This window comes from Glycine max, chromosome 20 (assembly GCF_000004515.6).
Source record: "Glycine max cultivar Williams 82 chromosome 20, Glycine_max_v4.0, whole genome shotgun sequence".
NCBI lineage: Eukaryota > Viridiplantae > Streptophyta > Magnoliopsida > Fabales > Fabaceae > Glycine > Glycine max.
In genome coordinates this window covers 28540244-28554784 of record NC_038256.2, presented here as the reverse complement: position 1 = coordinate 28554784, position 14541 = coordinate 28540244, and the positions used below count along the sequence as shown (strand labels likewise).

Sequence of the window (14541 nt, the reverse complement as noted above, 5' to 3'; positions counted from 1 at the left end):
AGAACTAAGAAGCACATCAAACTTTATCTACCTATTTACAAAAGGGACAGATAGAAATGGGAGTATAAGTTATCCATTTATTGGAATAAAGTAAAAAAGAAAATCTAGTCTAGGAATCTGAACACATGAACCATAAAAATCTAGTGGTTCATGTAGAGTTGAGAGAGGAGGAAGGATACATCATAATACAATCAAACAAGTTAAAATTGTCTCCTATTTAAGCTTTAAACCTTGAGAAATCCAATGTGGCCCCTTTCTCTCTTGATCAAATGTCACACTTGAGCTGCTCATAGGGGTGGTGGGGTCACTGAAATCTCCCACCCTGTAGGATTGGAAAGAGACAGAAGAATTTAGGTCCTTAGTTTTCCCATTGGGTGAGTCTAAGTACCCCAATGGAAGTAGATAAGGTTTGTTACAACTTCTATTCTTGTTAATATTAACTTGGCTTCCTCCTCCTATGCTTAGAGTCAAATCCACTTCCACGTCTTCATCATAACCATCATCATTGTTGCTGCTTATTTTGCATCTCTCTAGTGCAGTGTAGGAGGTAAGTCCTGCCTCATGTTCATCACAGCCGCCATAAAAAATGTCTCTCTCAGTAGGCCTTTCTAGGTCAAAACCCCTTTTCCTTTTTATGGTCTCTCCAGAACAACTTCCACTCCTTTCCTTTGAGCATAAGTCCCTTCTCAAACTTTGGACATAAAGAGAAAATATCAAACAATAATATTACACATCCTAAAAGTGATAACCTATGTTTAGACTAAATTTAGATAGACTCTCCAGTGTTGGGGTGAGATATGTAATAAACAAAAAATTTCTATGCCAAAACGATGATATATAAAAACTATTCATATGTCTTCATTAACTAACAATAAGATTTTTCTGAGGTTGCAATTTGTTCCTGCAAAAAAATGGACTGAAACCCTATGTAAGTTATGTCTTCATCAAAGACATATTGTAGGTAATTTACATAGCAGGGAATTTCATTCACTGCTTCTAAGGATGGGGTGGTCTAATATGAAGCAATCATGACCAAAGGATGTAGTGGATTTCACCATCTTTTAGTTACAAGAATAAAACCATCAACCATAGACTTCAATACCCAGGAAGTAATCTAGCTTCCTAAGTTGTGTAAGAGAAATCAAAATGAAACTTGGTTGTAAACTGTCGGACTAAGGTTGCAGAACTAGCAATTATTATGATGTCATCAACATACACAAAAACATAAATGATATGAGAATCATCTTTGAAGATAAAGAGAGATGGATCACATTTGCTTGCAAAGAAGCCAAGATGCAAAAGAATGGTTTTAAGTCTGTCAAACCATTATCTTGGTGCTTTCTTAAGCCCATATAATTCTCTGTTTAACTTAAAAACTAGTGAAGTATTATGGTTTTCAAAACCTAGAGGAAACCAACATAGTTAACATAATTAAAATGAACAAGATTAAGAAAATTTTAGGTGCAAATGTATAGATATAAATAAACTTGAGTGAGTATGACAAAGGTTTTGTAAAGAAGTTTGTGGTTGTGGGTTACCTCAAAAAATCCCCAATTCTGACAAGCATGTTGAATTTGGTCCAACATAGTCTTTCTCTCCTCACCATTGATATTCTCCAAGTTGATCACAGGGAAGTTCTCCATCTCTCACTCTTTGAAATTCTCTTGTTCCTCCGAGTAAAACTATGTTAGATTTAGTTTGTCTGTGCAGATAGGGAAACAATGTGTGTGCTATTTATAGAAATTTAAGTGTACAGTACAGTTGATAAATAGTAGTATTCCAAATCGTGTTTGACTAGTTATAAGGCATATGAATCATGAAATTTGCATCATTGCATCGTGTTGTTAGAACTTTGAAGCTTAAGCTTGATCCATCATACAATTGTTAACTATATCAGGTATTTAAAACCTATACAAATGCTGAGTTGCAATGAATTTGTAATTGCAAGTTGAGAGACATACTAAGTAAGAGCGAGTTAGTGATATACAAATGCTAATATATCAATTATGGTCAATAATTCGTCTTTAGTCCTTTAAAAGTGAAAATACTATAATATAGTACATGTATCTTGTTGTCCCTTAAATTTATACAAATCACACAGATTCTAATTGTCTTATTCTTGTTGGTTTCTAAACTTTATTTAGGTTTGTGGTTGCATTCAGAGAGGAATTCTATAAGTTGTACTTGCCGACTTTGGGTGACATCAAGGAAAGGGTAAGATTTAAGCTAGGATTGCCTATTTTGAGCATTATTTAACTTTTTTATGCACTTTAAGTATATTCGTTGTTTAATTCCACTTTAAGTTGGCACCAAGTAAACTGTGATTGTTTGCAAATGCTGATATTAGGGTGTCTAACATGAGATAAGCTTGTAATTAGTCTGACAAAAGTGTCCGAGACCCATCATCATTGATTATGTGCTTCATTGCAACATTCAGATTCTTTGTCATGGTACCCTTATAGACCTTACCTAAAATTGAAATCCATTAATAGGAATTCGTTATACATACACATTCAATCAAGCTAGGAGAATTTAAATAAATAAGTGGATGTCTTCAATTGGTTAGGCAAGGCAAAGAACCAAGATTTTAAGTTTTTAACTCTAGGAACACTTATCCAATTCCATGTTATGTTAGTGTGATCCTGTATCTGCATTGATAGTAAAATCAGCCTCCACATATAGCTGACTAGTGGCTATAGTCCCGACAGACTTCCCATTGAAATCATTTGATCTGACAACTTTTGTAGCCAAAACTGGAAATTCCCCAGCATGACAAATAGTTTGCAACCATCCCCATAGAGTTAACTCAACACTTCGGCCAGCCATGTCATTCAACTGGAGAGTTCTCTTCTGAACTTTAGTGCCATTTTTTCTCATGATTGATGATGTAGTTTCAGGCTTTGAGGTGCAGTTTCTATGCAAGAAAAGATAAATACAATTAACAATAACCATACAGATAATAAACTTAATAATTTTATAAATTTAAGAAGTTCCAAAACTGTTTTTAGCATAATCGTACCCTAAAAGTTTGCAGAATAAATTGCATTTTCCTCCAATTGCAATTTTGTAGTTAAAAAAAAAGTTTCTTATATAGGAGTTGATTAGGCATTGGATAATTGACCACATAGTATATTTCAAGGTTGTCCTTATCATCTATATAACTAGATTTCAATTTGAAACGTATCACTTGGACTATGGTTTTTTTTCAGGTTATCATATACTACTTTTAATTCACATTGTTGTTGAAGCTCTTTAGGGTTATAGCAACTCCAGGTACGTATGTAGGAACTAGTATGTATATACTGGTGTTTGATTTAAAATGTTATATACTGGTGTTTGCTTTAAAATGTTATATATTGGTGTTTCCTTTAAAATGTTATATACTGGTGTTTGATTTAAAATGTTGCATACTGGTGTTTGATTTAAAATATTATATGCAACACCTTTAAAAGGACTACACCAAATATAATGTTATGATTTGAAAGGGTACCTGAGATTTCGATGATTTTATTTTATCAGCAACAATAATATATATATATATATATATATATATATATATATATATATATATATATACATATATATATATATATATATATATATATATATATATATAGATAATTGAGTACCAGAGGTACTGAAGTACAAATGTTTTGTTGCCCAAGCTAATGGTTCCAGATTAGACTAAATGGAATCTATTAGGAACCACAGCCAAGCCACACCATATTAGTGAAAGAATCTGCTAATCAAAAGTTCTATTCTTAACTAGTACATTATCCCTTCTCTAAGGTTACTAGACCATTGGTTAAAATGCAAAGAGAAATCCTTCTCGAAATGCCTCAGCCATGTCCACAACAAAAAAAGCTGCCTCATCAATCAATTTGTTGTTGTCAAATGTTTTGATGATGATTGTTGGACTGCCTTCTTATATCCCTTAACAACTCCTTGATGACTGGCAAGGTCTGCAACAATGTTGTCCAATGACCATAGCACAAAGGAACCAAGTGCTTCATATACTAAAATTGTGTGTGTACGTAAACTAGAATGCATTCAAAACTTCCAATATTCTTGCTCTATTTTTTTGATATAAAATTACACTCAGGTAAAATTAGGTAGGTATTCACACAAGACAAATCCAAAAACAGGAAACCAAATAACAATGATCAAGACATAGAGAATTCAGAATTGAGGGACTGCCACTCATCCATTCCCTCATTCATGTAATAGGGTTTTGTCTGTAACAATGAATTTCAATTTTGCAAATTGTGCCCAAGAGTTCCTTTTATAATGGGGCAAACCTGTATATTTCAATTCACATAGACAACCAGTAACAAGTACAAAATCAACGCTATTGAATTTTTTAATAATAAATCTAACGATTTCCATTCTCATCCTAATATTTCTATTCACCCCCCTAATTTTTGAAATTGCATGGAAAGGACAAAATTGCTCCTAAGGGCAGTTCTTTATGCCCCTACCCCATCCTCTTCCTTCTTCCCACCTACCTATTTCTTCCTTTTCTTCACACACCCAAACCTCCATTTCCTTCTCCTTTGAACCCTCTTCCCTCTACACTGATTTCCTTCTTCTTTTGTGCCCTTTGCACCCATTTCCTTCTCCTTTGAAGCTTTTCTCTATCGCTTCGTGGAGGTGCCTTTACATACACACACAATTTTAGTAGCCTATCTCTGCCACATTCTGTTAGAAAGTTAACTAACAATAACTAAATAACTATAACTCTTACAACGAGCAGAATTAGCCCATTACGGTTACCTATTAGAATTGATTTGATAGGATATGACTTATTTGTAAACCATATCAATTCAGAGATTGTAGCGGCTGTTTCTCTCTCTACGAATCTCTCTATGCCAACAATTGAAATTGCTCATGAGCATGGATGGAAGTGTTTATCATAGGAGTGTGGTTGAATCCTTGTTAACTTAGCTTTTGAGAATCTTGTGGAAGCAAAGCTTCATGATGAATCAATAATGATTCAAAGATGTTTTGATGATAACAATGATGACAACAAAAGATGATGAACAAAAAGCTCAAGTGAATCAAAGAACATCTCAAGAGAATCAAGTACAAGTCAAGAGTTCAAGAATCAAGAAGAATTCAAGATTCAAGAAGAAAGCCTACAAACAAGAATCAAGATTCAAGATTCAAGATCTCAAGAATCAAGATCAAGATTCAAGACTCAAGATTCAAGAATGAAGAAAAGACTCAATCAAGATAAGTATTAAAAAGTTTTTTCAAACTTTGAATAGCACATGAGTTTTTGGCAAAACCTTTACCAAAGAGTTTTTACTCTCTGGTAATCGATTACCATATTGTTGTAATCGATTACGAGTAGCAAAATGAGTTTGAAAATGTTTTCAAACTGAATTTACAATGTTCCAAAAATTTTCAAAAGGCTGTAATCGATTACAATATTTTGGTAATCGATTACCAGTGCCCTTGAACGTTGAAATTCAAATTTAAATATGAAGAGTCACATTCTTTCACTCAAAAGCTTTGTGTAATCGATTACACTTATTTGGTAATCGATTACCAGTGTTTGTTTCTGAAAAATCTAAAGATGTAACTCTTCAAAAAGGTTTTGACTTTTTCAAATGGGTTTTAAGTTTTTCTAAAAGTTATAACTCTTCTGAATGGTCTTCTTGACCAGACATGAAGAGTCTATAAAAGCAAGGCTTTGATTTGCTTTTCAAGACAACTTTTACTTTCATTCAATCAATCCTTTGCAAGCCTTAAATCTCTTTGAACTTCTTCTTCTTCTTTGTACCAAAAGCTTTCTGAGGTTTTCTGGTTTTCTAAACCTTGAAAACTTGTGCTATTCATCCTTTTCATTCTCTTCTCCCTTTGCCAAAAAGAATTCGCCAAGGACTAACCGCCTGAATTCTTTTTGTGTCTCTGTTCTCCCTTTTCCAAAAGAAGGAAGGACTAACCGCCTGAATTCTTTTGTGTCTCCCTTCTCCCTTGTCAAAGAATTCAAAACGACATAGTCTGAGAGTTCTTTTGATTCTTTCCATTCCCTAATACAAAAGCGTTCAAAGGTTTAACCGCCTGAGAATTCTTTTGTATCCCCATTCACAAAGTATCAAAGGTGTAACAGCCTGAGATCTTTGTCTTAACACATTGGAGGGTATATCCTTTGTAGCAAAAGTAGAGGGTACATCTACTTGGGTTTGACTGAGAACAAGAGAGGGTACATCTCTTGTGGATCAGTTCTAGTGGAGGGTACATCCACTAGGTTCAAAGAGAACAAGGGAGGGTACATCCCTTGTGGATCTTTGCTTGTAAAGACCGCAGGTCGCTTGGGGACTGGAGGTAGGCACGGGTTTGTGCTGAACCAGTATAAAAATCTTTGTGTGTTTGTTTCCTTCTTCCCTACTCTTTTACTTTCCGTTATGCATTTAATTTCCGCTTTTACTTTCTGTTAAGTTTCTCTTCTACTCCTCTTTCTCTTAACAATTTAGTAAAAGCCTTAAAAGAGTAATTTTTAATTGGTAAAGTTTTAGGAATAATTAATTCAACCCCCCTTCTTAATTATTCTGAGGCCACTCGATCTAACAAATCTGAGTGTTATCCGTTGGTAGTTGCATAATACAAGGCAGAATTGTAGTGTCCTCCAAAAAAGGTCAATTGATGTTGTTGCAAATTGATTATAATGCTTGTTCTGGCCTCAGTGGTTTAGTAACTCTTCAATATAGGAGTGCATCGTGTGGCTGATGATGTTTAAAATATAATGATCCTTTGGTACCCTCGAATGACCCCTCACACACACAGACACACACACACAGACACATACACAAACACACACACACACACACACACACACACACACACACCACACACACACACACACACAGAAAAACACACACACACACACACACACACACAGACAAACACACACACAGACACACACACACATAGACAAACACACACACAAACACACACACACACACACAAACACACACACACACACACACACACACACACACACACAAAGAGATAGACAGACACACACACACACACACAGAGACACAGACATAAACAACTGTTGATGTCCTTGTATGTTCTTGTATGTCATGAATGTTATATGCTATACAAACAACTGTTGATGTTGATATTTGTCTGTAATTGAAATTTAGATTTTGTATGTTCTTGTACGTCATGAATGTAATTCGCTATATAAACAATTGTTGTTCATGCTGAGTGAATCTTAGATTCCCGTTTGAGACTGAATGCAATGATTCTTGCGGACAATTTGCATTAGTCATTGTATTTAGTCTTGAATTGTCCGTTTGGACAGTTTGGGGAGACTAGTATTTTTATGTTAGATTCATTCGTTAAGGTTATTATTATTTTGATTAATTTGATGAAATTTCGGTTCAATGCATTTCAAGTTGTTCTCTGAATGCATACTTGATTATCGGGAAATTCATTTCACCGATGTCATGTCGTGTACTTGGAGACCAATGCGAAATGCTGCCAAAATTTAGTCAAAATTTTCAAAATAATGCTAACCCTGACGTTTGAAGCTAACATAAAAGGCAGTCTTCCTAAATGGGATAGATCCACACCTATAAATAAAAAGTGAGATTTTCATGCATGGAATTGCTTAGATGGATCGAAGTTGGATGAATGAAATTCGCATGAGCCCAAAATATGAGGATGGCATCGAGCAGTTCTTGCAATTTTCTTCAGAAAGAGGTCGACCGAATGAAGTAGGAAAATATTATTGTCCTTGCATCAACTGTTTGAATGGAAGATGACAACTACTAGACGACATACGGGACCATCTATTGTGTGATGGGATTAAGAAGAATTACACGACGTGGATATGGCATGGTGAAGTGACAGACATGCAGAGTGGGTCCCAATCTGAACCGTTTGATGTAGAAATGGGAGATCGCTTGGAGCACATGATTCGTGACCTTGGACAAGAGTCTTTCCAGCAAGCACACGCCCCTGTGTATGAAGGATTGTAGAGTGATTCAAAGAAGCCTTTGTATACGGGGTGCAAGAATTCCTTAACCCTGTTGTTTGCGGTGTTAAGTCTGGTTAATGTGAATGCCAGGTATGGGTGGAGTGACAAAAGTTTCACCTCACTGCTTGAGGTAGTGCACAATCTGCTTCCAAAGGAGAACACGTTGCCTAAAAGTTACTATAAGGAAAAAAAGATATTGTGTCCGATGGGTATGGAGTATAAGAAGATTCATGCTTACCCCAATGGTTGCATACTGTACAGGCATGAATTCCAATAAATGTCAAAATGCCCCTATCTGTGGGACTTCACGGTACAAAAGGATGAAGGGGAAAGCAGTTATTATGAAAACTCAAAGAAGGGCCCTCCAGCGAAGGTTTTGTGGTATCTTCCAATCATTCCAAGGTTTAAGCGTCTTTTTGCTAACGAGGACGACGCAAAAGACCTTACATGGCATGCAAATGGCAGGATTTCTGATGGAATGGTTCGTCATCCGGCTAATTGCTCGCAGTGGAAGAAGATTGATGGTTTGTATCCAAATTTTGGGAAAGAGCCACGAAATCTTAGACTTGGACTAGCCAGTGATGGAATGAATCCATGTGGCACCTTAAGCACTCAACACAGTTCATGGCCAATTCTGCTAGTAATTTACAATTTGCCTCCTTGGTTGTGCATGAAGCGAAAATACATGATGTTGTCTATGATGATATCGGGCCCAAGACAGCTAGGAAATGACATTGATGTGTATCTAAGTCCGTTGGTTGAAGAACTCAGAAAGTTGTGGGATGAGGGGGTTTTAGTGTTTGATGCGTTTCGCAAGGAGACGTTTGAAATACTTGCAATGCTTTTTTGTACCATTAATGACTTTCCAGCATATGGGAATCTCAGCGGTTACAGTGTTAAGGGTCATCATGCATGCCCCATCTGTGAAGAAAACATAAGCTACATAAAACTAAAACATGGAAGAAAAATAGACTGCAGTAGGCATCGCCGTTTTCTACCACCCAATCATCCTTACAGACAACTGAAAAAAGCTTTTAATGGAAGTCAAGAGCACGATATTGCGCCGATACCGTTGACTAGTGAGCAGGTATACCAACGGGTTCAACACCTGAATACTATATTTGGAAAGACTCAAAAGAAGGATAAAAGTCAGACTTGCATATGGAAGAAGAGGACAATTTTCTTTGATCTTCCGTACTGGTCTGATCTAGACATTAGACATTGTATTGATGTTATGCATGTCGAGAAAAATGTATGTGACAGTGTGATTAGGACGCTCCTTAACATTCAGGGCAAGACAAAGGATGGCTTGAATACACGTCAGGATCTAGCTGAGATAGGGATACGATCACAATTGCATCCAAGGTATGATGGAAAGAAAATTTACTTGCCCCCAGCTTGTCATACTTTGTCCAAAAAGGAGAAGATAATTTTTTGTCAGTGTCTTCGACGGGTGAAGGTTCCACAAGGATACTCTTCAAATATTAAGAGCCTTGTGCAGTTGAAAGAGCTTAAGCTTGTAGGGTTAAAGTCTCATGATTGTCACGTGTTGATGCAACAATTGTTAGTCGTGGCTATACGAGACATCTTGCCAAACAAAGTCAGGTTAGCCATGACTCGCCTGTGCTTTTTCTTCCATGCTATATGTAGCAAAGTCATTGATCCTGTCAAGTTTGATGAGCTGGAAAATGAGGCCACAATTATACTGTGCCAGTTGGAGATGTATTTTCCCTTGCTTTCTTTGACATCATGATTCACTTGATTATGCATCTGGTCAGAGAAATCAAATTTTATGGTCCTGTTTATCTACGGTGGATGTACCCGGTTGAGCGATACATGAAGATCTTAAAAGGGTATACAAAGAATCTATATCGTCCAGAAGCATCTATTGTTGAGAGCTACATTGTAGAAGAAGCCATTGAATTTTGTTCAGAATACATTCAGAAGGAAAAACCTGTTGGCCTTCCTGAGTCTCGGCATGATGACAGAGTGGGTGGTAAGGGTTCTAGAGGACTGCATGTGATCACTTCAAGTGGAGAAGATTTGTTACAAGATCACTTGTATGTCTTGAACAACAGTAATGAAATTTTGCCATACATACTTAAGCATGAAGCTTTAGTCAAACAGAATAATCCAAAAATGTCAAAGAATTGGGTGTTGAAAAAGCATAACAAGACTTTCTGTGATTGGTTTAAAGATACAATCTTTGCATATGAGAATGCTTCAAAAACATTAAGAAAGCTAGCAGATAGGCCTAAAAGAAATGTTATAACCTGGCAAGGATACGACATAAACAAGTATTCATTTTACACAAAAGCACAAGATGACAAAAGTACAATGCAGAACAGCGGGGTCACCCTAAGGGCTGAATCTCAACACTTCACAAGTGTGAATGACGCCAATCCCTGTGTAGCTTTCATCCCTTACTTTGGGTTCATTGATGAAATTTGGGAGCTTAACTATGTGAAATTTACTGTATGTGTTTTCAAATGTAAATGGGTTGACACCAACACCGGTGTGCGCACCGATGATATAGGATTTATGTTGGTAGACTAAAGAAACTTGGTTACCAAAATGACCCTTTCATCATGGCAGAACAAGCTAGACAAGTATTTTGTGATGAAAGGTGGTGCGTGGTTCTCCAGGGCAAAACAATTGGTGTCAATGTAGAAGATGATGATTCATACATGGACACCTATGTTAGTCCTTTGACCGCACAAATCACTCGTAATGTTGTCGGAGAAGAAGAAGCTGATGACGTTCATGCTAATCGTAATGATCATGATGAAGGAGAATTAATTAACATCGTCTAATGTAATTTTCTATTTATATATTTGATTTTGCAAGATTCATTTACATAACTCATACACATAATTAAAATTCATTAATATTTAATGCATATATTGGATGAAAGCTTTGAAAATGGAACTTATGGCAGTTCATCTTAAATTGTTGCAGGTACTCTTCCTTCTTCAGATACTGTTCCTTCTTCCTAGCAGGTACTCTTCCTTCTTCAGATATTGTTCCTTCTTCCTAGTGTCTACTTCTTGATGCATTTTGTATGGTGTACTATATGATGATGTAAATGGGATAATGGTTTCTGAATTTGGCAGTTTTTATACCCGTTTTTTGTTTATGTTCAAGATAACGTTGCAATTAACCAAATGCAACCGATGGAAACCTGATAACATGACCAAATAGAAGTCACAAACACAACTTCCCAACACGCTAAGAATTTCATAAATCAAAATCAGCTTAAATGAAACTGCAAATAATGAACTTATTAGGAAAATTAGGAAGAACAACAAACACTTTTGATATCATTCACGTAGCCATCATGATCTTACGAGAACTCAAATTATGGATAGAAAACAAGTAGCTCTCAAATACCTATGTCAATATAGTACAATATAGCAATGTGAGTGAAGTAGATAACAAGGGAAGCCTATTTATACTCCTAATTCCAATTAAGGTTTAGATAACTATAATATCCCAGATACACTTGTCTTGTTTCAATTGAGTTCCTTCAAGTTCAATTGAATCACAAATGTATAATTAATGTTTTAATTTCATGGGATTAAGGTTAATTTGGCTGGTTCTTCCTCTCAAACATAAATGAATGTCTAAGCCGACCAAACTGATTCATCTTATGTTGTCCTCTTCATCAAAAACCTTATACTATTGATTAAATTCAGAAGAAGCAAAGAAAGCAATAAAGACCCATTTTAAAAGCAATAAAAACCTTATCTTTAATATCGATTGAAAAAGAAATAGTAAAGGAAATAAAAAATAACAAATTAATAAATAATTTTGCATCTTTAAAAGTTTTGAAAAATAAATTTTCAATAAAAATATTAATTTTTGTTAAAAAAATTATTAGACTAAAAAAGACCCATTTTAAAATTTGCTTTAGGTCTATAAATAATTTGGGTTGGATCTGGATATTAATATAATGTAATTAGAATACACTTCGTTGTGTAATCTTTGCAATAACAGGGTATCAAAATTAAACATGTTTTCTGCATACAATTAACTGAAAACTAGAAGTAACTCTAAAATTCCTTTTCCAATAATGAGGTACTAAATGGGGTTTAAAAACGCGGCATTCTCTTAAACTATTAGATGTGATGGCTTTGCATACCAAAATCATATTTAAGTATAATTACAGGTCAAAATGTAACTTGTTAATAAATTAATAATTCTTTTTAAAAAAATTACTAATGATGTCAAATTGAGTTTGTAAATAAAATTTAATCAAAATGTGTTTGTGGGGATATGAACAGACAAACATCCACTGGCACAATAATGATGTGTCCAAAGTATACATATCACGGCTATTTAGAATGGGATACAACTAACGCAAGGTTTTTGTAGCTTTCTTTTATTCAAGGTAATGACAATGTTGACCTTGGAAAACAAACGCGGCTGAGTTTATTGGCTTTCTCTTCTTTTATTCAAGTTGATGAAAGCGTTGACTTTTTAGGGCAAAAACTCAACTCTTAAACCAATTCACTATTCATGTACAAAAATATATAAATCAAAAGAAACTATATAGCAAGGTGAGGTCAACTGCTTCAGGTTTGAAGCCTTAGCAAAAGATAGCTTCACCCACGGTCTGAATGTCACAAAGTAAACGGTTATGCAAAAATGTTACCTTCTTTTTAATGTACTATGAAATGTGTAAGAGCAACCAAAATTATTTAAAGTCAAACCCAAGGGGTTAATCGTGTAGAGCAAGACAAGGTTTCAAACTTGATAGTTCACATATTTGAGCTCTCACATGTCCCATTAGGATAAGATAAATGTAAGTATTCTACAAGAGTTATTTGAGTCCTGTGACTTTTCCTACCTTAGACTAAAACACCATTTCCTCCTTCTCAATTTGTCACTACAAAAAAAAAACAGGTCTTTCTATTGTGTTTTATCTAAATTTAGTTTAGATCCTTTTTTAACAATTTCACTGGTCTTTCTTGGTTTATCTCTCTTATTAATGGATTGGATTATTTTTCATCCAATTTACTTTTTTACCTGAGTCTTTCATTTATCTTCTCAAATGTCCAAAACATCTTAAGCATAATTGTACCATCTCTTCCTTAAGCCGTAACTTCAGCTTTTTCTCTAATACAATGGAACAATTCTTCTCTGTGTAAAGTCTGAGAAGCAGCATTATGTCAACAACTCGTTCCGTACATAATACAAATTCAATGATCTATTCCAATGCTGGCCAAAAACTAAGCATTGGTCATAGGTTCAAACCTCATTGTTATTGTACAACAACAACAAAATCTTATCTCATTAGGTAAAGTCGGCTACATTGAGAGTTATGGAAGAGGATTGTGTTAGGCCCTTGACAGCCAATGTAAAACTCGCTGTTATACTTATTCTCATTGTTATTCTACACACAAAAATGTTAATCCTTTCTTCCTCGTAATAGGCATAGCCAACCTTCTCAAAATTTTATTTTGTCATGTCTGCCATAAAAGAAATAAATACAGTGAAATGCTAAGATTTAAACCTTACCTGGTAAACAAACTACCAATGGAGAAAGGATTAACACATTGTCTAAAAATCTAAATCAGTAGAGAAAGAATTACAAAAGATCTGAAAACCTATGTCCAAATTTGCATTAGTGGCTGATACTGCAACTGAGTTCAAGTGATGTAGTGTATCCAATAGACACAAACATTTAGCAAAATATATGCCTAGGTACAACTAAAAAAATTGTACCACTCTACAAAGAGTAAAATTGACTATCAAAGAAGATCTTAGGCTCTCATCCAACACTCAATTCAGGGTGCTTCTGGCTGGGGCTGCTCTGGTTGCCTGATATATAAGCAATTTTTCCAATGTATGATACCTGAAATAGAGACAAAGCATTGTATCCCCCTATTGTAAGATGAATATTTTAGGAAAAACCTTTATTAGGTGAAGGAAAGATGAACAGACCTTACGAGAAACAGTCAGGTTACTCTGGTACAAACACTTTTGACATCATTCATGTAGCCATCATAATCTTACGAGAACTCAAATTATGGATAGAAAACAAGTAGCTCTCAAATACCTATGTCAATATAGTACAATATAGCAATGTGGCTCTACAAACTCTTTCATAGTTTGTAGAGCCAGAATCTATTTTTGTAGCTTGCCAACCTCTTCAAGTGCCTCTTTCCTGCTCAAACCAGATTTAAGAACTTTTGGAGCAGCAGAAGCTGCTGCGGCAGCTGGCTTCTTGGAATGAAATTTCTTTGTGGCTGCTGCTGTTGTTATGACATTTTTTAAATCTTTGATGGGATAGGGGTAAGCATCTCCTAAATTTCTAAAATCATAGGAAATGACTTCAAGGAATGCAAACTATACCTAATTTCTCAAATAAGTATATGTTTAATAAGAAAAGAGAAGCTGTACAACAAAATCATCGTCTGAAAGGTGTTTTATCAACAAAAGTTGGCAAGAAATGGAGTTATTCTATCAACCTAATTGGCTAAAAATAGCATTATGTGAATTGAGTCAAACATACAGGATTTTGGGAAAATTCAATTTGAAAAGTG

General features: G+C 35.2%; 1 protein-coding gene across 1 annotated transcript; it reads right to left on the bottom strand.

Annotated features, from left to right (window-relative positions):
- Window positions 1-213: 213 nt before the first annotated feature.
- Window positions 214-2877, bottom strand: LOC100802606 (uncharacterized). The gene is made up of 2 exons (XM_026127408.1): window positions 2711-2877; window positions 214-691 (listed from the first exon to the last, which is right to left on the bottom strand). The coding sequence occupies exons 1-2, from the start codon at window positions 2875-2877 to the stop codon at window positions 214-216; spliced, it is 645 nt and encodes a 214-aa protein (XP_025983193.1).
- Between the last annotated feature and the right edge of the window lie 11664 nt (window positions 2878-14541).